The sequence below is a fragment of the Cygnus atratus genome, chromosome 2 (assembly GCF_013377495.2).
Source record: "Cygnus atratus isolate AKBS03 ecotype Queensland, Australia chromosome 2, CAtr_DNAZoo_HiC_assembly, whole genome shotgun sequence".
NCBI lineage: Eukaryota > Metazoa > Chordata > Aves > Anseriformes > Anatidae > Cygnus > Cygnus atratus.
In genome coordinates this window covers 81755727-81779268 of record NC_066363.1, presented here as the reverse complement: position 1 = coordinate 81779268, position 23542 = coordinate 81755727, and the positions used below count along the sequence as shown (strand labels likewise).

At 40.7% G+C, this 23542-nt stretch overlaps 1 protein-coding gene across 4 annotated transcripts in view; it reads left to right on the top strand.

Annotated features, from left to right (window-relative positions):
* The window catches only part of DUSP22 (dual specificity phosphatase 22), a 96260-nt gene that overhangs the window by 11890 nt on the left and 60828 nt on the right, over positions 1-23542 (top strand). Inside the window, exon 2 of one of the 4 annotated variants that reach the window (XM_050708989.1) lies at positions 2011-2091. The exons of the other annotated variants lie outside the window; for them this stretch is intronic. Coding sequence (XP_050564946.1) covers positions 2068-2091 — 24 coding nt within the window. The 5' untranslated portion in view covers positions 2011-2067. The remainder of the gene's footprint in view (positions 1-2010; positions 2092-23542) is intronic. 4 annotated transcript variants of the gene reach the window in all.

Genomic DNA, 23542 nt, shown 5'->3' with positions numbered 1-23542 from the left:
CCTCTCTGGTAACAGAAGTGATGAGATGATCTGATAAAACAGTGTTTCAACAGCTCAGGGCTGTTAGTATGCTGTTAGCAAGTAGAATTCACTTTTGTGAAGACTGGGCAAAAGCTAAGAAAGAAGCTGAAATGGCTGTAGCCCAAAGACTGTAAGTTTTTTATTTTATATATCTTTATATATGTATATGTATTTTATACCTCATATCAGTGGCCAAGCCAAAAATATTCATTCTCCTTCACCCCGCCTCGCCCCCTAAGCATAAAGTCTACTTATGGTAAGACAAGGGAAACTAAAGGAAAAATGCTAGTAGTTTACATACTGTACCTAGACAACATTGTTTGACATACCATATGATATAACAACTCACAGAAATAGCAAAGAAAAAAATTACAAAGCACAATAGCAAAGAAAAAAAAAATAAAAAAATTACACTGTGCCTGTACTTCAGGGAGCACATTTGTGATGCATCAGATGGATGAACATGTATGTTAAAATTCACAGATCTATAAGAAGAAAGATATTTTACTACCTGGTAAATAATAGGCTTTTGAATGGCAGATATTGCACCACTGTAGGTGAGCTGTAGTTTCAGCTTTGAGAAGTTTATGAATTTGTAGAGCGTAAAATCATTAAGTATTTATTCACATAAGCCTAAAAGCCAGTGATCTCATTGTAGAGGTAAACAAACAAACAAAAAACCCCACCTTATTCCTTGGTAAGGCTGTAAAAGTTTACATGACTAGTTGCCATGTTAATTCCTAGTATACCCTAAAATCCATTCTTCTCAAATTTTGTTGGACTTATCTCTAATAATTTTATAAAATTAAAAATAAAAACCTTTCAATTTCCTGTTTATCTTTGGACAAGGCTCCTTATAAGGATTTCAGCAGCCAGAGTCAGCTATTTCTTAGCAATCACATGAGCACATTTATCAGAGCTCTTAAGAGAAAGTTCAGGGTGATTTGGGGAATCCATGTATTTTTGCATTTTGGGCAACTCTGTAGGACAGAGTGGAGCTTCTTGTAGCCTCCTTCGCCCTCTTTTACTCTTCCTCCATTTTTAAAGTTATTTAGCACTCAGGAAAGTGTTACTGTAGCTCAAACATCCTTGCAGGACAATGCACCTCTGCAATGAGAATTTCGTTTTGCAGGTTGGGAGTATTTCTTAATCCTCTTTTTTTTTTTCTCTTTTTTCTTTCTATAGCATTTTCTATTACTCTCCCCAGTCCTTTAACATTTTTTCTCTCTAAGGAGTTAATTGCTAATTAGCAATGAGAAAAAGTAGCTGTGACTAAACTGGAAGAAAATTCTCCTGTCCCTCTCAGCCATCCATGAGCATTGACTGAGTGACTTATACTTCATAAGAAATTTAAATGTTTACAACCTCACTGACTATTGATTGTCACAGATTGTTTTTTGTCTCTAACACAAGACAGAGAACATAAGAAAATAAAAATGACAGCAGAGATTCAGACCAAGGGTCCATTCCTCCTAGTATCCTCTCTTCAACCCTGCTCACAAGTATCTGGCTATGAAAGAGTAAAAGCAGAGTAAGCATGTAGGATATTCACCCTACTGCTCTCTCAGACTGCAGCTATCTTCGCCTCAGACCTGAACATGTAGTTCGTATGGTAACCTCCAGTTTGTCTCTCTGCACAAGATACTTTGCCCAATCTCCCTGTGAATCTGTGCCAATTGTGCAATGTCCCTGGCAAGGATTTCCACAGATTTATTTTCTGCTATGTGAGGAACAACCCCTTTTGGCTATTTCGCATCTGGTTCCTATCAGCTTTGTTTGATGCCCTTTGGTTCTTCTATTGGGTGTGACAAAAGAACAGCTATCCATCTGTGCTTGTCTCCTCTGTCCAAAGGTTATTTTGTGGACTTGTATTGTGTGCCTCCCAAATTACCTCTTTTCCAGATAGAAGAGTGTTCTTCAGGTGCTCTTTGTTTGGAAAGTCTTCGCTACTTTCAGTCATTCTCATTGCTCTTCTCTGCCCTTTTCCAGTTCTGCTGTATCATTTCTTGAAATGAGGGAACCAGATCTACAGATGACATTCACAGTATGGAGACACCTTGGATTTACCTGGTTGTGTAATGATTTTCTCTCTTCTGCTCTCTGATCCTAATAACTATCACCATAAAATTTGCTTTCTTGATGGCTACCAAGTGCTGAGCTGATGCTTACATGGAATTATCTGTCATTATTAGACAGCTTTACTCCTGGTTGGTGGTAGTCAGCTCAGAGCCCCTTATTTTAAATGTGAGGCCAGGTTTCTTTGTGTCCCATGAGCATCTCTTAAGATTTGAAGAGACTGAAAATAATTACGAATCGTCTGGTCTCCTGAGCAGAGTCCAGAACACTCCGGTGGTCTGTCATTAGATCCTGCTGAAGGTGTTTCACTGCAGAAAAAATACCTTAGGTTTTGGTGAAGAAACAGAACAAATGTAGGCATAATTTTGTAGTCACTGGCATGACCTTGAAACATGAAGGCTCCAGTCACTGTGTCAAGAATTGCTAAAACATGCAACAGCTGTTAGATGGACACACAACTCCTATTACACTATATAAAAGAAAAAAAACTATGCTTTCTTTACCTAAGGTGAGGCATCAGCTGGGTGTGAGTTTTGAGAGTAGCTCTTCTGAACTCAGGAGTTTCATTTTTGCCTAAATGTCATTTATATGATATTAACTTTTTTTTTTTTTTTTAAATATCTGGCCTAGAAAGAAAATTAGTAGTTTTGTCACAGTTCCCCTCTGAGGACTCATTCATTTCTGCTACAAAGAAACACAGCATTAACTGAAGAAAAAGAGAAAGTTACTATAAATAGGAAACTGTTTCTTGTCAAGGTAAATAGTTATGAAGAAAATGGAAACATAAGACACTGTACCTGGAAATCTTGGGCAGGTAGCCTTAATTCAAGAACTTCCATCGAGTACTAACCCTATCTTTTTCCATTTCATTTAAAAATATATTTTAGTTCCCTTTTCAGATAATTCTGTTGTTGTACTTCTAGTGCTATTCTATTGGAAGTCTTCCATAGGCTTGGAGTTCACTCAGATGAATAACCATAATGTCACAAAGCAAGACTGAGAGATGAAAAATAATCGAAAATAAAGTATCCACGAAAATAGAAAGTATGAGGAAGGCAGGAAAGTAGCCGTAGCGGGAAGATGATCAATTATAGGGAGATTAGTAGTGAAATGGAATCAAGAGCTCAATTTTGGACCTTGGTGGTTTTCAGAGGCCAAACCTTGCCAAATACTGGTCAAGAAAATCTTTTAGTCAGTAACGAGGCTGATTTGACAGCTTGCTTTTATCTGCTAGAAAAAAAAAAAAAAGTATCCTGCAAAATTGGAAGGGCCATGGAACTAAAAAAGGGAAGAATCATTCATGTGACTCTCTTCATCAGAAGCTGATTCCTGACTTTCTTTCCCAGGATTGAGACATATTCCACTGTATTCTTCCTTTCCTATGATGAGATACAAGGTCATGCTATCCACAAACTATTTTCCTCCTCTTCCTTCAGTAGTTCACAGGTAGAGTGACGATTTGGATAGCCTTGAGCTGTCAAATGGTATTCTGCAAATGGTATTTGGACAAATTTCTACCTGCAGTTTAGTTCCCAGGTGTTTTATGCTTCTTTGAAACCATCTGCTCTCCTTAATGAGGCCATTAATAATTTCTTGAATTGTTACCAGTGATGTCCCATGAGCAATCACTAATTTTAAGACACACAGCTATATTCTGCACACAAACAAAGCTCCATTTTGTACAAGCTGTTTTAAAATTCTCTGTCTTGCTGAGAAGCTTTTGTATTCGATTTTCAATACTAAATATCTACTGATAATATTGTTCTGAAGTTACTGAATTTACTAATAAAAAATGCCCTTGGTCATAAGATGTATATTACCCAGCTAGGAACTAGAGAGAACTAGTTCCTGACTTGAAATAATTGACCATTGGATATCCCTTCAGATAACTAAATGTCCTGAACCTGTAATGGTCCCTTTGAACAGTGACAGGGCGTCAAAGTACTGTGATTGGTTTAGGAAGCCACTTCAAAGATTCTGTAGTGGTGAAAATGTCGCGATGTAAGTCATAACAGTCTACCTCTGTCTTCCCACTCTACACCAAACCCACATAACTGCTCTCCACATAGGTAGGCATGCAGGTAGGATTCTTCTTTCCTAATTTTAGCCACGTGAAATTTAGGGCTTCTTCTCTAAACTCCCTCTATAGTTGAATTCATCACCTTCAGATGCAATTCATTTCACTTACCTTTGATGCTAGTAGAAGGAGAATCACTGCTTGACTTACACAGGCATCCAACATCTAGGTGGCTACAGGGAGATAAATACAATCCTCCCCTGTGAGTTTCAGAAGACCTGGACTCCCACAGCCTTTTGAGTGACAGCTGTAGTCAGGGATATATAAAAAAAACAGGTTCTCCAAGTGCACAAAACCTAGCTAACATGGAGGGGTAAAGAGATGAGAGATTTTCATATTTCACTAGTGCACTGAGGCTAATCACTGTCTGGCACTTGGTGCTGTAAGAGCAGTGTTATAAAAAATAACAGGTTGGACAGTATGAGTCAGAAGCTATAATACAGAGAGTCCTCTGCTGGGAAGTGGTTAGGCTGAGTCTAGTGTCTATTGCTGTGGTGGTGCCAGCAAAATTTGTATAGCAAACAAAGTACTGTAGAAGCAGAAGGAAGACTGAAAAACCTGCGGACAACAAAGTGGCTGCAGAGAGAAGGAACTAGGCAGAACTACAAGCAGGCGTGGCACCAAGAGATCATACTTTTAAATGAAATGAGTTTTCTGGGTCAAAACACTGACGTGCTAGCATAGTGACACAGGGGAGTCTGCAGTGCTACTTCATGAGTCAAACTGCTTTAAGAACAAAGATCTTAATTCCCCAAATGTATATAAATATTTCCTACTATAGCAACCTGTAAGAAAAAGACTTAAAAAGTTGATTGTCAATCAGTGGTTAAAAAAAAAAAAAAGGCAAAGTAGAACAGGTCAAAAAAGAGCACCTGCATATATAAAAACAATTTAGTACTTTTATTCAAATTCTCTTCTAATATCTTATAAGCAGTGAAAATTTTTGAGTTGATTATAGGGTAAAGATAAGAAAATGCATTTGAGATACATGCAAAAGAAGAAGAAATAACCATCATTTTTTATTGCATCCAAGTCCATTTATGGCCTAATTTTAAAATCTACATGCTAAGAATATGTTATTGGATATTATAATTAAACTCTTTCAAGTTCAAGATCTAAGCTACTCTGAAATAATCAGGTTTTTTGCTTCAAACCAACAGTGATTTGAGTCATTAACACAGTCAAGAACATAATAGTTCTCGGTGTAAAATACAAACACATACATCACTTATATGGATCGATTACTTCATCTACTGAACTAGATTAGCATTTGTGGGTTTTTCTTTTCCCCACTTTAGCAGATGATACCTTTTTGAGATCCTTAATGCCTGTTGTTTAAGTTCATGTGGGAATGCTAGTATCATAGTTTTGTGTGGTGCATTTTCTACATACAAATTATAAAACATTGGTTAGGGTGCAAGGTACAGTCATCTATTTTAGAAATTAAATGAATTATAATATAATTATATTATAATATCATATTCTATGAAAACCCTGCAGGAAAGACTTTAGCTTTCTTTATACCTTTTCCTAGGATTAATATAAAGTGTATTATACACATTGTTCTGTCTCTGGAATAGTATATTAAGATTTAAAAATGTCATGTATCTGAAGGATATCTGTTGTGCCCTCTAGTGCCTAGTGCAAGGGTTTGCGTTTTTAGCAGAGGCGAGTAAAGCAAAGTGAAGCCTTCACCAAGAGCAAGTTTTTAATCTTCAACACAAGTTCTCTTATAGAGGAAATGTTTTAAGAACTTTTGTCACCAGTGAGAATAAGCAGTAAGGAAAAATGATACTAACAAATCAGCATGTAAGGGAAATTCTCTTCAATATTAGTTTTCTGTGAATATTCCAGAGAACAAAGCCCCAAGACAGTAGTTCTGAACCATCAAATACTACAATTCTACACTGAAAACAGAAAAGAAGAGAAATGGAGTAGTAATATCCTACTGTTTATCCTGCATCAGTCTGTACCACCATACGCATCCCAACAGCACTGTAGTTATTCCTAGGCTTGTTTTGTCAGGTAGTAAAAGGAGACGGTCGGCCTCATATTGATCTCTCTCCTTAGAGCACAAGAGTTGACAGGCTTGTGCAACAGGAAGGAAGGAAGCAGGAGGACTGCGTGACTAACAGCCTTGTACTGTGACCTGTTTTTCTTCACAGTCTCTGTGTCTGGGAGTAACAGAAATTGAAAAGGGTAACCTCTTGGGCTAAAATCTCTACAGTATATCTAAATGAAAAATAAACCAGCAACAGGAATAGTGTCCTAGGAAACAATTGTGATCAGTTGTTTAGGATGGTTTTAAACCTTCTGATGTTAAATATTTAATACTACTAAAATATACTAGAGGTCTTTAAAATATATATTTAATGTTTTTATCACTTTACAGCATCTCCTCCTGGAAAATCTTTGCCAAGAAGTTTGGTGAAATAATTCATATAAGTACAAATTCTAGGATACCTAAATGTGCTACTTGTAATTAGTAATCTTTTTGATTCAGAAGTCTGGCCTGAGATACTCATTTGAACACAGACTCAAATTGCAAATCTGGCTACACACTCAACCTTCATGTGTAAAGCACAGCAGATCTAGGATTTACCTTTGTAATTGAATAATGAGAGTATCTGCCAAGCCTAACAGTCTGTCTTTGCCCCATTTGTGAGAGCCAAAGGCAATAGGGTGTGTCTGCACTGTCCCTCAACTTCTTGCAGAGTTGTTTATGGAAATACAGAGTAGTATATATTCAATAGTATCTAAAGAGGTTATAAATTGACAGTTTGATTTCAGGAGGTTACTTTATGGAGTATTTGAACTAAGAATGGCAATGTGTTAGCTGTGATACTAAAAACACAAAGACATTTGAGCATAGTTTTCTGAGAAGGTAGTTTAAAGTTTGCAGATATTCTGTATCTCTACCTGTTTGATTTTGAACACTAGCTCCGTGTGGAGTGTTAGGGATTTTTTTTTTTATTTTATTTTCCTTCTCTATCAGGGTTCAGGGGAGAAGGTGAGGAACAAGAGAGTAATTTTTCCACACCAACAATTCTGCTCTTCAATGAAATAAAAACTTGGGAGACCTATTTTTGTAGTGATTCCACATCAAGATGACACTCTGCTTTCATATTGAAGTTGATGCTTCTTTAGATTTGGAAAGTGAGGTGAAAAACAAGCGTAGCTGCTGGTTGAAGCCTGTTAGGGTAGGGGATGAACATAATTCCACAAAGCTGATAAACTCCAGTCAGGTACCAGCAGCTACATAAGGTACTGCCTTATGTGAGTCCAGCGATGTGCGACATAATGTATTTCAAAAGCAATTTATTTTGTATATTCCTTCCAAAGGGATTTGTGTAGGTTTCTCTTACATGCCAGAGTATTCGGCTGAGACATCTGCTGACTGGTCCTTCCATGGAGCTGCAAAGCACCTGGGAAGAAAGTCAGCAGAATGAGAGGGAGCACCCACTTGTCCACCGTGTCATGAGCCTGGCCTGGCAAGGTTTGTTGGGTTGTGCTCATGATAGTAACTTGGTTATTGCTTCCCAGTTACTGTAGAGCCTTCCATTGACTTGGGATCAGGCTGTAATATAGGATCAAGTCTCCTGTACATGAACATATCATCCAATGATGTTAACTGCCATCAAAGTAAGAAATGGCTGAATATTTGGCTGACAGGTTGGGCCCAAAGGGCTATAGTAAATGGAGGTACATGAGGCTGGTGACCAGTCACTAGTGGGGTTCTGTGGGGCTCCATTTTAGGGCCAGTTCTCTTCAGTGTTTGTATAAATGACCTGGATGCAGGACTTGAATGCATAGTAAGTTTGCAAATGATACTAAGTCAGTAGGAACTGTTGACTCCCTCGAGAGTGGAGAGGCCTTGCAGAAAGATCTTGACAAATTAGAGGGCTGGGCAGTTGCCAACAGCACGAAGTGTAAGAAGAGCAAGTGCCAGATTCTGTACCTGGAAGGGGCAACCCTGGCTATACGAACAGGCTGGGGGACAAGAGACTGGAGAGCAGCCCCACAGAAAGGGATCTGGGGGTTCTGGTGAACAGCAAGTTGAACATGAGCCAGCAGCGTGCCTTAGCAGCCAAAAGGGACAGCCATGCCCTGGGGTGCATCAAGCATGACATTACTAGCTGGTTGAGGGAAGGGATTGTCCCGCTCTGCTCTGGTGCGGCCTCACCTCGAGTACTGTGTGCAGTTCTGGGCACCGCAATTTAAGAAGGACATTAAACTATTAAAGAGAGTCCAAAGGAGGGCTACGCAGGTGGTGAAGGGTCTGGAAAGGAGGATGTATGAGGAGCAGATGAAGTCCCTTGGCTTGTTCAGCCCCAAGCAGAGGAGGCTGAGGGGAGGCCTCATGGCGGCCTGCAGCTCCCTCACGAGGGGAGCGGAGGGGCAGGCGCTGAGCTCTGCTCTCTGGGGACAGCGACAGGACCTGAGGGAACGGCATGGAGCTGGGACAGGGGAGGGTCAGGCTGGGGGTTAGGGAAAGGTTCTGCACCCAGAGGGTGGTCGGGCACTGGGACAGGCTCCCCAGGGCAGTGGTCATGGCACTGAGCCTACCAGAGTTCAAGAAGCATTTGGACAGCGCTCTCAGACATATGGTCTGATTTTTCGAGTGTTCCTGTGTGGAGCCAGGAGTTGGATTCAATGATCCTTGTGGGTCTCTTCCAATTCAGAATATTCTATGATTCCAAAAAAAGTTTTAGTGTACAATCTCTCTCCTAACCAAGCTCAAAATTAACAGCCTGGCATTGGAAATGGTGAGCAAGTCAGTGATGATTAGCTTCAAAACAAATACAACTAAGCTGATGTTCAAAATAATTGTAACAGTGCATAATTCTGGGGGAAGGCTCTTCTGAATTTCTGCCACACAATCTCTAAGGCTTCAAAAGGAGCAAAGAAACATTTCTTAGTCTTTAGTGACCCAACGTTGAATAATTCAGGCAGGCGTGAACAGTAGAAAAGGGAGGACATTGCTTGCATAGTCAGAGCCCAGAGGAGGGTGCTGGAGAGCTGAGAATGGCACTGCTAAACGCCTTAAGTTCCTTGAAATACACTGAACAGTAGATCCACGTACCACTGCATTTTTTTCTTTCTCGGTGAAGCAGCAAAACAAATAAGGAGTTAGTCAAAGTCTTTCTTGTGTTTGAATGATACGGTATATAAGTGCGTGCTCATCTTATGGGTGCTGTCTTTCAAGCACATTTCAGGACTTGGTTTCAGTGCTTCATTTCTGTGTGATTCTGCTGAGCAGCTATTTTGTTACCTCAACCAACCTTTCTCAGGCTATTTTATATGTCAGACAAATAATCTAGATAACTTGAGTTTCACCTGTAAATTTAGCAGTTTACTCACAGAGCAGATATTGCTGCTATAGTATTTGATAAAACTAAGATTGATTTATATTTTATGGGTAGGCAAACTGATGGTTAGAGACTAAGCGGGTGAATCAGCAGAATGCACAGCCCCCTCCAGTCCGCTCATGCTCAAAATTTCAGCTGTAAACTGTTCTTCTGGCTAATCCATTATGTTTAAAATCCATCTGGACCAAACTTTCTGACAAAGAATTTGCCAAGGAAAGTTTTAGGTAATTATTTTATAAAGTAAATGAAGAAGACAGTGCCTGGAGCAAGAGCTGGGATCCAGATTTCTCCTTTCTGCAATAACAGGGTGAACCACCAGGCTACAGTCTTGCTATTTGTGAGCTAACCGTTTCTCAACTCTGTTGTGCACACTGAAGTCGCTTCAGCATGGGGAGGTGCCTTACCTTCCCCCCATTCTCATTTCCTGCTCCTCTGTAATACCATGGCCCTTGATGGGGTGTGAACCTTGTGATAAAATCCCATGAGGCAGGATTTGAATTCCAGTCTTAGTCGCTGGGACATAATGCAGAAGGGGGGGAAGAGGCGAGACTAAAAAATGGTACCTGCATGTTCTGGAAAAGATGTATGCTCGCTTCTGGGTGTGGAGGCTTGGGGGCTTTGGCTAGTTATTTACTAAGGACGTGCCAAAATGTTAGGGGGAGCAGATGATTGAAGACATATTCCTTGTATTACTTGGTGTTGTGTTTACTGTTGCCTAAATGCAGGAAATTTGTCTTTCTGTGGCCTTCTGCCTCCTCAGCTCCTTGGGAGGCATCTTCTCCTGGATGTCTGTGCTCGCTGCTCTCTGTGAGCTGTCCCGATGCAGGCCACGGGGCATCCCCAGGGACAGCTGCTCTTTGGTGACCTTGGCTGTAATGCTTGCTATTTTCATGCGCTCCGATAAATAAAAGCTTTTATGCTACTAAATACGTAATGTAAGCCTTTGCCAGTCTGGAGCTTTACCATTTCTGATAGGCAACACCCCCCCCCCCCCCCCCCCCCCCCCGGGCAGTCATCAGAGGTGTGAAAGGGTGGTTTTAATAAATTTAACCACTGCCCATATATGCCTCCTCCACATGCATGGGAAGGAGAAGGGCCTTGCCACAAAAAAGGAGGTATTACTGCAGTACCAGGGCAAAACCTGGCTTGATAAATTGCCTTGTAAGGTAGAAATTTACAGTTTTAGAAACCAAGAATTACAGCTGATTTTGGCAAATGGCAGAGTGCAGGTATATTGGGGTGACATAAAAATTGCCTATTTGTATATGTTGTTGTTAATTGAATGATTTGTGTGTGCTTACTGTGCTCTCTGAGAGTTCTGCTTTGAGCAACATGTTGTTTAAGTGATGAGGTTTGCTGCTATATTGTGGGCTAAAATCACCTCAGTGTGCCCCGTTACTTTAGGTTGCTCCTACACTTGGTCTGCATGACATAGCTGGCAGAGACTTGGTGTGTGGTTCAGAGAAATGTGTATCCCCGGTACTGTGTTAATCATACAGCCGTATGCATGCTTTGATCTATTTTTTTTTAAAACATTGATTTGGGGTATCCCCGTTTGCGCCCGGACCTCCTACACAGAAGGCTCAAGCACGAATTTACTTCCCTGAAGCAGTGTTAACCAGCCGTGCAGATCCACCACCGCTGCTACAGCGCCGTCACATTTTAGAATTACTTCCTCACTGTACATCTGCACAGCCTTGCTCCCTTCCCCCCCCGCCTTTCTTTGCTACCTGCAGCACTGCAAACCCTGAGAGCAATGAGCAGACCTGAGAAATCCCCCAAACTCACTTAGCCGTGCAGCTACTCAGCAGAGCTCTCACAGTACTCAACATGTGCGCTGCTTGCCCCACTGGTTTTTTTGACCTTTTCTGTGGCCTATCATCATTTAGCATCCTGCGTCACACTACCTCACAAGCCCAAATAATATGTTCTGGGATTAATTGCTGTGGTTCAGGGGCTCAACCCAAAGTGCAGGGCAGAGGCTGCTGTACAACAGTCAAAGCTGATAATAAACCCCCAAGTGGAAAATTGAAAGAGGGCTGAGTTCTCTCCTCACCTCTACTCTCCTCTTCTTCTCCCCTCCCCTTTCTCCCCACTTTCCTTTTCTCACTGCAAACTCAAACACTCAAAGAATTTTTATTTTATTTTATTTTATTTTATTTTATTTTATTTTATTTTATTTTATTTTTTGATAGAGACACATCAGAGTCTTCTTTTTTTTTCTGTTTGGATATGGTAATCAAAACTCTTGGAGTAGTCCCACAATGAAATTGCTCAGTACTGCAGTTTTACTGTGTGAAAAATAACATAGCAAGATATGCTTCATTTTTTTCTATTTTTACCTCTCCAACTACTGCTATGGGAGTAGAATTTTACCCTGAAATGTGTGTATTAATATTTGTGGATACAACCATGAAAAATGATTTTGGTTTACAGGCAGAAGGTTGGGAAAACAAATGGAGGACTGGGATGTAAGAATGCTTCATCTCTGCCACTGACAATGTTTTTGGCCAGGACAAAGTTGTATAGATTCTTTTTTTTTTTGAGTGCACATTCACTTATTTCAAGTTAATGTATCTATTTTTTTTTTGTGCCTATGTTGAAAGAGATGGGGGGGTTACAGGACAGGCAACACCTCTGCAGGGCCTCCCCTGCTGCTGCTGGTGCTCTGGGGAATCGCGGTGCGCACAAGGCATGAAGGCTGGCAGCATCATGCCCCCCTGCCTGAGACAGGCCCGTGGGTGATGAAGTTTGGATGCCCCCTGCTCAAGGAGAGCCTGAGCAGGAAATTTTTTTGCCCTGAGCGGGAAATTTTGTGTTGCTTCACAGGAGAGATGTAAATTATGATGGTGATTTTGATTTGGTCTTAGGAGGTGTTACTGCCACGCAGCATGGTGGCCTTTTGGCCATTTTTTTTTTTTTCCACTCTAAGAAAGTGTATAAAAAATAAACATCAATGGAAAGATGAGAGAAATGGGAACGGGAACACGCACTGCACATTCCTGGCCTATGTAAATAAGTCATAGAATTGAGTTAAAAATAATAAGGTAGTAGAAACCTCTGTGGATAAGTAGTCATCTGCTTAATTAGTGGTATGCCAGGAGTTGAGCAGGAACATTTAGCCTGGGGCTAACAGAAACCAATTTCTTCCTTTTTTTTGTTTGCCTACCAAAACCTGTGACCAAAATGCATTGACACTGCTCTCCTTCAAATATCTGCGTCTCATGGCAGGACTTTTTACTTTATATGCAGCAGTACAGGCAGACCTGCATAATGTTTGGTACTGATCACAATGGGGTATGGATCACCTTTGGATTCCTCCAGGCACTGCGCTAATGAACATCACAAGACAAATAGTGAGCTGCTTGCTTAACCTCATAGGTATCCGTGGTTGCGCTGCACAGACATTTAGTCAAACCCTTCTCACCAGCAATATGTTCTGAAACAAAGTGTTATTTTCAGGCCTGATGGAAACAGGCCAGGTTTTTACTGAGCCTTATGTGTGCTGGGGTATAACTTTTGAAGGCTGTGTGAGTATAAAAACGTAATGTTCTCTATTTCTTATGGTTTCATCCCTTGTGATGCAGTGACTCATTTCTTTGTGTGCATGCACACAGCAAGTAACGCTTGTAAAGCTGTTCTTATGGTTTCTGGTGTGGGTTGGTACATGACTTGCTAATGCCAGTGTCCTCGCTTCATGACGTTGCTTTTGGAAAGTATTGTTCTGACAAAAAAAAAAAATTGCAATTTCATTTTCATTTCCATATCCAACCTCTTCACTTGACTTGTCATCCTGGAGCAATATAAAACCTAAAATCATTCTTTCACTGTGTTGAAAGGTCTCTGGAGAGGAACTGCATCTTAATAGTTCTTGGTGTATCCCATAGCATTAATTATTTCCTTTCTCACTTCCACTGTACAGCTGTACAGTGCCCAATTACATTTACATCCTAGAATTCACATAAAAAGATTATGGAAATACCATTTATATTGTTTGAAACAGAAGTGGAAATGCATGTCTGTCCATGTCTCCCAAGATCTGTCTGTGCAAGCACCTTGCTGAGAATTTCTTTTGTCTGTATCATCGTCAGTATTCGTCACCTTCCTCTGAACCTCACCGAGAGCTCTCCTTGAGGTGGAGAATGTGTGTGATGGGAAGGAAATGGCAGTGGTCTAGCCAGATGTCAAACGTGCATCAGTTTTTCCTTGTTCACAGCGGAGCTCCCAGACGTGTAGAAGAAGGGTTCAGCTCGAAACTGTATTGCACAATGCACCTAACCCCTCCGTGCTAGGATAGGCACGTTACATAAAGGGGAAGGTGGCTCAGAGCCAGAAGCATCTAGTACAGATCATGACGGTTGTGGCGGTGCTGCCATGTGTGGGATAGGTTACTCTGAAAGGTTTCCTCTGGCTTCCCCTAGAGTCTGAAAGACATACACTGAGCCAAAGGTAGAGCCACAAAATTTGTGAGTGGGCTTTCAAAACTAATTTCGTTTGTCCCCAGATCCCGAGATCGTACACTATCACGTGCCAAATTTTATTAATAAGTTTGGTTCTTAAACAAAGAGTGTGGGTGTATGGAGATAAATGATTGTATTTAAGTGATGTAATGCAACCATGAAAGAAGAAAGTGAGCCTTTATTCCCCTGTGTGCTTAATATTCCAAATAGAGCAACCTTCTACGCCTTCAGAGGTAGTACAGGATGCACAGAAAAACAGCTGTAGGCATGAAAACCAAGACAAAGTCTTCAGTAAGACCCAGAATCAAAACCAAGTAACTTGAATGAAACCAAGACTGTGAGTCTTAGATGTAAATCTTTACTATTGATAATAAATGAAATCGTTTTGTCAACAGAAGGACTAACCCTTACTTGGGCACGGATCTTTACCTACTCTTAACATCAGTGCGGTACAAGGTTCAAGCACTCAGCTGAGTTACCTAATGAAGCTTCAGCTTTTGCAATTTAACAGCCTGTGTTTATGAAGCCAATTCATAATTGAATTGAATGTCACATTGTCTTCAGTTTTTCTGGCAGTTTATTCCGTGTTGGAAGGCAGCATACAGTTTAAGAGATTCTAGATTAGCATTAATTAAAATAGCTGTGCAGCCGCGTACCAAATTACTGCAGACAGACTAAGCACAGCTGCAGTTGTAGATACTTCCTCTCTAAAAGAGAAGCCAAAATGTGTTATCCCAGTTTTTAATGAATTTATATTTCGGTGTTTGTATTCCAAAACTCTTCCTTGGAAATGAAACCTTGTTCAGAAAAAGTCTCACATCTGTATCTCATCTCACTAGTTTGAAAGATGGAGGGATGAGCTGATCTTCTGGGGATTTAATCTTCCACTGTCAGTAAATCTAATATTAATGTAGTGACAGAACTCCAAGTGGCCTACCCTGCCAAAGTCTGACTCTGTAGGATCTGATCCATGTGATGTTCTACTTTAATATTCTATTTAATATTCCAACTAACATTAAGCCTCACGGTAGTAGTCTGCATTACAAAACAAAGTAAACCAAGACATTTTGCAGCCTGTCAGTCACCGCTTTTATGGAGGAACTGCTGCAGGACAGTGGAGTTCACCTCTTTTCTATAGTATCTTTTCCATATAAATACTAGAAAAAAAATTACAAGCCTACCGCAGCAAGATTTCCAAACTACCAAAATTAATACTGAATGCCACGAGTCTGGAAATGGTACGTTGTGAATTGATTGCATCAGACTGCAGCCTGATGTAGCTGCACGCTTTACAATGCTGGCCTGCAGAAGCCCTCACAGGAAGATCTCGTGAAAAAGGAGAAGTTGTTTAAAAGTCCTGTGCTTCCTTCCTTCCTCTGTTGGGCTGCTGTAGTAGTACCTGAGTCTTGTGGCATACTTCAGGGTTTGTTTGGCTTTCTTTAGATTTGCCTGGCTGGGGGGTATGCTGAAGGACTTGGAAGAGAAAAGATGCTTTGAGCTTGCTTAGGAAGTGCAACAAAAACAGTGGAGTCTGCACGGAGGGGCTACAAAGGGACAGACCCTGAGGAGTCTGGCAGGTATGCAAAGGCTACTCCCAATAAAATGGTAACTGATATCTTAGCATGTGTATTGCAAAAGCTTTTGAAAAGGAAGTTATGAGAGAAAGCAGAGGGACCGCATACATAATGAAACTACATTATGAGTAATGAAAGTACCACCTAGCCTGTGGGCCTCCCTTTCTCCAGGAGCTGCTTGAGCCTTAATATCTTTGTATCTGTATTCTGTGATTGGACATTGTTTCATTTCCATGCAAGTCCAGGAAACTCTTCCTTTGGTGGCTCAGAACATCTGCCCTGTGAGCAGTGCCATCGCGTTCATGCTGGTGACTTACTAACGCAGTACATTAGCCAGGACCAGCCCAGTGCCAGTGCGTGCCCAAGCATGGGTAGGGGCAGAAAATGGTAGAAGATTGTGGAGCTGAGGAGAGACTTCAGATGCTCTTGGGGCAACAGAAGAATGGTGGGAGCAACTGCTGCTTGTTGCCCTGATGACTGCTGCTTCTCTGAGTACACCCATCCCTTCATTGGCAACCGGCCTCGCTTTCCTGGGCTTTGACAAAGACAAAACACAGCCATCTGGGTATCCTTCCCATGTCTTTGGGACCTCACGCGTACTGTCTTCTCCTTTAATTCTTCAGAAATTGAATGAAGCTGGACAGTTCTGATTTTACTTTTTCTGTGTTACCTAAGGTTACTCCCAATTGACCAGAGACGTATTGCAATTTTGTGGTTGATTTCTAGAAGCATACCAGAAGCCATAATTTTACCTCAGAAAAACAAATTTTTACACAGTGTTGTCTGCACCAAATTTACCTTCTTGTTTGAGAAGGGCTTTGCATGATAGGCAAGGTATTTCCAGGTAAATGAACGTGTCTAAAGGTTGCTGATGAGTGTAAAGTTTGGCCTTCTTGAAAAGTGACCGGCTCTGGTTTAGAATAGCTGTGTACCAACAAAAGGGGGGAAGAGTTAAAAGGCTTATACGTTAACAAACTGACCTGTAGTTTGGAGGATTTATAGAAGTGTGGGGGAAAGAAAGCATGGGATGAAGCCTAAAATAAAATTCCAGTATTTTATATTGAGACAAAATAAAATATTTTGTAAAACAACAAAACCAAAAAACCCACCACTACCACTACCAAAAAACAACACATCACATGCATTGTTTGAGTACCAGTACCAGTACTTATCTTTTAGTGACTTTGCAATCGTAGTTTTCAAAAATTAAACCTGTATGCTTTCCTTTCTTCTCGGTCTTTCTTCTGTTAAAGTTACTTGTGAGCGTTACTAGGACAGAATCTGCTAAGGATGTTTTGCATGAAGTTCTGAAGTATCACTGATACTTTACAATTTATACAAATTGGATTTCTGCCAAGTCTTTCTGTGTTCACCTTGAGAAAACTGAGTCTGGACTTGAAAGATGCATCAGGAATTGAATAGTGAGTGTACTGATGGGCTGCTATTTGTGCTTTTTTTTTTTTTTTTTTTTTAATATCAGACTTAATGTCATAAGAATTCTTTTCATTGAATTTGATGTAATTCACTCAACTTAATGTCAGGGGTCTGATTCATAGGGTATCCTCCAGTCTCTTTCATGGCTGGAAAGTCACTACAACAGAGAAGCTAGGGATTTCCCCATCAAGGGAAGCCCCCAGTTGATGGCGAAGCAGGCCAGGACCATTGAAGACTTCTTTCGTTTAGAGGCATGAGAAAAACATAGCATTCTGGCATATTGGCTCCAGGAAAATCATTGCATGCTGTCATATCCTTCCCATTCCTCCCCATGTGCTTAAGGGTCTGGGTACATACATATAGACGTCACCCTTGATTGCCTTCCTGCTTAAGTGGTGTGCCACACATAGCTTAATCAGATCCAAGGCTCCAATGAGTTAGTATATAAGAGTAAAACCAGTACATCCCCAGTCATATACATTTGACTTCATTTTTCTATGACCATTTTTTTCTTTTTGTCACTAAATATATGTAGTTATACACACACTTCTTTGAAAAGCATATATTCACATAAGCGATAAAAGTAGAGGACAGAATATAAGGCCTGCACTAAAGCACAGATTCCTCATTTTTTTCCAAAGTAGAATTTGTTATTAAACATTTACACATAACTAAGTCAACAAAAATGAGGTAGCCATTTTCCCCTCAATTTCTGTGGTAAGTACTTCCTCTCTGAGAGGTCCAAAAAACTTGATACATGGATATAAAGCAAACAGAAACTGCAGAGAAATCAATGAATCTTTATTTGCTGCTTAGTGGAATCCCATGTACTTTTTACAGAGAGTGTTTTCCCTCCCTCTAGAACAGTAGTTCTTATGTTTTAATTTGTAAGGCTTATACAGTTCCCTTTCTAAACAATTCCTTTTCTTCTCTCCCATTATTAGAAAGTTTACTTTCATGGAAACTACATGGGAGATTCAATAACCCTATTTCCACTGGTTATCAACATATTGCAAATATGCAGGAAGGTCACATTGTTATGTAAATTTAGGATTTGCCTGGCAAATTTGAAAGTAATTTTCTTACACTACTGTAGTTTGATTCATTGCCAGGGTTCCAAGGGTTTGCCAAAATATACAGAAAAAATGAAAAATTATATTTACTGTACTCAACAATGGTATTCAAATAGCTAGAGAGGAAAGTTAAGAATGAAACAACATTTTAAATTCAATTTCAGTTAAATCTATTTCAAGTTTATTTCAAGTAGAACTTGGCCAGTTAGAATCCGTACTAGTGGGAATCTGTAACCGATGGTTTGAATTTGACCACGGCGCCGAGTTTTAGAGCCTGTGTCTGCCAAAACTGGCAGGGGGGCCCTGGTGGGCTTTCTCTCCTCCACAGGGCAGTAGCACAGTGTCTTCGGCTGTTGTCCCTGATGGGAGGCTGACTCAGAGATGAGCCTGCGGGACCCAACATTGTGTTTGCATTTTGGCTTCCCTGATATCTCACAGACAGATGCTAATAGGGCCCAAGACTATTGTGTGGAGTTATTAATGAACGGTTAGTTTCACTGTGAAATGTGCTCTCAAGCAAGAGAAAGACACTCTACCTACATTTTCTGGTAGCCCACATCACCCACATCCTCTGCAAGTGAGAGGCAAAAGGTAACGAGGATGATCAAAGGCGTTGTATGCTCTTTCTGGAACAGACAGGTCAAGATTAGGTTAATTATTAAAGAAAACTCCAAAATGTTATGGCTTGGTCTCCAACCCAGGGGAATTCCTCTGCCCTTCCACCCAGCCCCTCTTCTTAAAGAGCACATAAATGGTGGTGAACAAAATTTTCCCTGTTGTATCTGAAAAACTCCACTAGCATAGCACTTGCCTGTTTGATATGATTACCATCCAGTACTCCTGTGAAAAATAAGTTGTTCTTGCATTGGACTGAGCACAGAGATGATGGAAGTTGCCCAGCGCTGTTCAGTCTTATGGCAGAAGAGAACCTGAATAGCTTGGATATTGTGAAAGTGCCACAAATTTGGGGTTGTCTTTATACCATTCTGTGCTTTCTTCCAAGTTTCTGCTGCGAGGTAATGGGAAAGCAGCAAAACATGGTATTGCAAAAAGTTTCACAGGGATCACAAGGGAAATATGACACTTGGCAGCAAAGGAAATTGAAATGGCCCTGCTATGGAAAGTCTTCTTTTGCCTCTGAGCATTATGAGGAATCTGCGTGTGCTGGTTAGCGTGTAGAAACTGTGGTCTTCCTCTAAATAGCTGTCATTACTGGGTGTGCTTCCCTGTTTGAAATGAGTTGAAAATCACTGCAGCCCTGCTACAGCAAGGATCCCCAAGTAGCTAGATTGATGTTTCATATCCATAACAAATGGTCTGTGTGCACCCTACAGTGCTAATGGGGTTTCTTTAGAAGTATTTCTTTGCTTTGTACAGAACAAAAGGCAGATCATACAGACATTATACTGGTTTTGGAAGCTGATAAACTGCACGGTTACCTTCATCTGAGTCTGGTACGTTGTCATTCCCTTCAGTGTTTTAGGGGAGTGAGTGTTTCAGTGATATGTGAAGTGAGGCCAGTTTTGCTTGGGAAACATTATGACTCGTCTTCTACACGGGCTTTTTTTCCTACTAGTAGTTTCTGGGACTTTTCCTGGAAAGTTGTTCTCTGTGGCTCGCATTTTATGGCAAGCTTTCCAAGTCCCATCTGGCACCTTCAGGAGCAGAGCCAGCTTCTGGTTCATCTCGCTACTCCCACTGAGAAAAGTTTTTAGAGCAGTGTAGAGTTGCAGCTATACTTGCAAGGGGGTCCCTTTTCTTTATCTAGCACAGAGCAGTAGAGGCTCTCCACGCTTTGGGTGTGGGTACAAAAGCTTTGCACAGTCTTGACAGGCCCTATGTCCAGCATGTGGAGGAGGTGGCTGTTTCTTTCCAAATGCCAGTTATTTGTTTCCCTGATGAACACAGTGTGGCTGATCAAAGAAGGAGTGACCTGTCTGAAGTCTGAAAAATCCCTGTTAGTTCCTAACAACGGGCAGATACCTCCTGGAGAAAATCGTGCACAGTGGAATTGAGGTCTCTGGAAATCTGCCCTTAGAACGGGAACGAATGACCTACAGGGTGAGTTGAAGAGGGGAAGCCAAGGGGCGAAAGGTGTAGAGGAAGAGCCAAATCTCTCAAGGGTTTTCACTGTAGCATTATTAGACTAGGTGCAGCTGCTAGTTTCACCCATAACTGTGCCACGCTGGGCTGAAATTATTTGCAGTTATAATGTAAGCACAGACAGGTGTTTAATTAAATTCATAGGCTCCGACAGAGAATTATTTGGAGCATTTACTCTTGCTACAGCCTTCAGTACCTGGACTTCCTGACAGACAAGTTGAAATAAATTGTGTGCTAAGATCAGGGTGGTGACAATAGCCTCAGGCTGTGTGTCAGGCTAAGCAAAAGGTACATTCTGATGGCTGACTCTCTGAAGTGCTGGGCTAGGGTCATTTACTGAGGTAAAACAAAGTACGGCCATCTCACAGAATGTCAGCCTGGATCTGGAGTATTTTTCACTGAGATTTTGGATGCACTCAAATCCACAGTAAAGCAAAACTCTAGGACAGGGAGTGCACACAGATTACACTTGAAAAAGCTTGGCCTGAGTACCTGTGCATTAAGCCTGACAAATGATGCACTGCCTAATGTGAATTAGGGTCATGTTCCCTGTTCTCCCTGAGGGAGAGCATTATATTCTGTGAAAGCTTAAATCTGAACCCAAGTTTATCCAGGCAACACTTGTGTGAATAAACTCATTTCCAGTCTCTAAATGAAACTCATTTTCATGCTTTATTGTTGGTGGTTTTTTTTTTTAATGCTTTTTAGTTATTTTGCATAATATGCTATTTTGGAAAACATTAAAAAAAAAACAACCAAACAAACAAAAAGCTACTTGAACAGCATTTTTTCCCTCCAGGATTTTTGGTTGCATGATTATCGAAGCTCATTTTTCTCCTTGGTGGTGAAGATACTATTCAAATATCTGTGCAAGAAAAGAGAATATTAGAGTTGAGATTCACAGTCTTACTTCAGTTTTAATTTCTTTCATTTTCATATTCTTCGCATAAAAGTTGGTCCCTGATTTAGATTATGACAAGATATATTGATAGACACCCACAGGAAACTATTAATACAGATTTTTTTCCCTATGGCTCTTTCTCACTCAAGTCTTCTTAAAATAGGGGGAGAAAGTAATAATTTAGCATTAATTAGTGTCTGTGGCATAAGGCTTTAGTAGAATATCTCTGTATCTCAAGATGCAGTGCAGAGATATGGAAGGAAGTGGGATGTCAAGTGAGAAGCTCCTGGATCTGATTCAGTTACAAGTCCAGATACACGAATTTCAGTGTTTGTCTGAATCTTGATTTCATCCCCAGCACAAGACAAGAGACAGAACTGGACTTGTGGATAAAAGGATTCATACTATATAAAGTGTGTCCACTGAACTGCAGTTACGAAATTCCCCTTTCAAAGAAATGATCCAAAGAAAAGAACATTAGTTGCACTACTTCAGCAAAAACAAAAGATGTCACTATCAGACACAGAAAGAGTTGAGCTAATTAAAGATTAGTCTGAAACTGTTCAGATCACACCACTGTGATACAATAATAATTTTTAGTTTCTTTCTTCATACAAAGGGAAACCACTGAAGACACTCTGTGAAACTACTTTATCTGAAAAAAAAAAATCTGACTTATGAAGCTCCTTTCTTGAGAGGAATGTTTATAGAATTGCTTCCAAGTTCCTGTAAATGCCCCCACGTTTCACACTCATCGTATCATGTGAAGCTGTTCTCGACCCCAAAGAAGACACAGGGTGAATCATTAAACCAAAATGAAAGAAGAAGAATATGGAGAATAGAAAGTTTGTGAATTGTGAAGACAGAACATAGTACAGAATGGAACGAAAGGGGAAGTTTGTAAAGCGATAGATGTTGGAGGGAAAATAGCACCTAAGGAAGAGATTATCTCGCTGCCATCCCTGCTTTTTCAGTGGAGTTACACTAAGTTTGTTAGAATGATATCTGGCACCGTATGCATTTCAATTTTCAAGATGCCATTGAGGTCAAACTCCTATTACCTCTTCTGAAAGGAGAAGTGGATTCGTGCATTATAATCAGACAAAACAGTAGGACAGCACTTTCTCAGAAGGAGAATGATTACCAGGAAAGCTGTATCTTCAGATACAGGCAGACTCTTTTCAAGTCCAGTTGGATTTGCTTATCCTGCCCTCCTGTTCTAGGTTATGTCCCCCAGAGACACTCTGGGCTAGATCTGAAAATCATTGCTTGGGACAACTCTCTCTCTTAGAGCCTTCCTGCGAGTTTCTGCTGCTCTGTCTGTTTCTCAAGTGTGATATAGCACAACATGGTCTTCAGGTTCTCCGCAGTCTTAATGAGATCATCCAGTATTGCAAGAAATGTGCATGCATGATACTCTTTATCCCTGCTTCCACTTTTGCCTAGGCATCCTCTAATAGACTGTCATAACTCTTTGACTCTTGTTCAAATTTTTCAACGTTTGCTTTTTTTTTTTCTGTTGTATGAGTACAAGATTCAGAGAGGAGTTAGTTCAAAGGAAGAAATTCACTGTCCCTCCGTCAGTCCCTTGGGGAATCTGTACAATGCTCAGTACAACTGGAGACGTTCATTTCTCTGTGGGTCCTTTCTGCTCTGGGGAACTTCCCCCTTTAGGGGAAAATCCACGTTCAGCCACAAGTGGGGGAGTCCCAGAGAGATGGACAAGAGGAGAGAGGGGTGTAAAGGACCTAGAAATTGCTTCAAAGAAATGAAGGCATCTGTGTAGACAGTCTTCAGTAAGCATAACTGGATCTTGGGAGTCTGATGATGAAACAAGCTTGGCCCATCTTGGTCCCGCTCCCTGGAAACGGCGAGTTTGGGAAGTTTGTGAAAGCAAGGTGTGGAAAGTGATGGGAAATTTTGCCTGATAAAGCACTGGGGAAAAGCTGAATGAACACGTCAGGATTTAGCCAGATGAAAGAGTAACAGAGGAGGCCTCTGATGTTTGCAGAAAGAAAAAAATAATACTCAAATAACTCAGGCACATTAGTTGGGATGTAGAAATTTTATCTACCACGTTGGGTCTCAAGCTTGTAGGTAGGGTATATATGTATATATGAGCGTATACATGGGCAGGTGTGGTGCAGTAGGAAGCATGTTGTGTAGCTCAGCTTCTTGTAAAAATATTTAGAAGTTGAACCCACTCTTTCAACATTTATTTTCAGGACCAGTTTTGATTATTGGTATTATACCATTGGTATTATACCATTGATCTAACAGATCACTAGGTCAGCTTAACTGTGGACATCATCCTACACTGTGTTTAGAGTGAAAATTTATCTACATTTGCATCCATTTAGGTAGTTGTTTTTTGTGTGTGTGTGTGTGTGTGACAACAGCTCAGACAAAGAAGTCTTTTGAACATCAACTTTGAACATGTCCAAATGGAAGTTT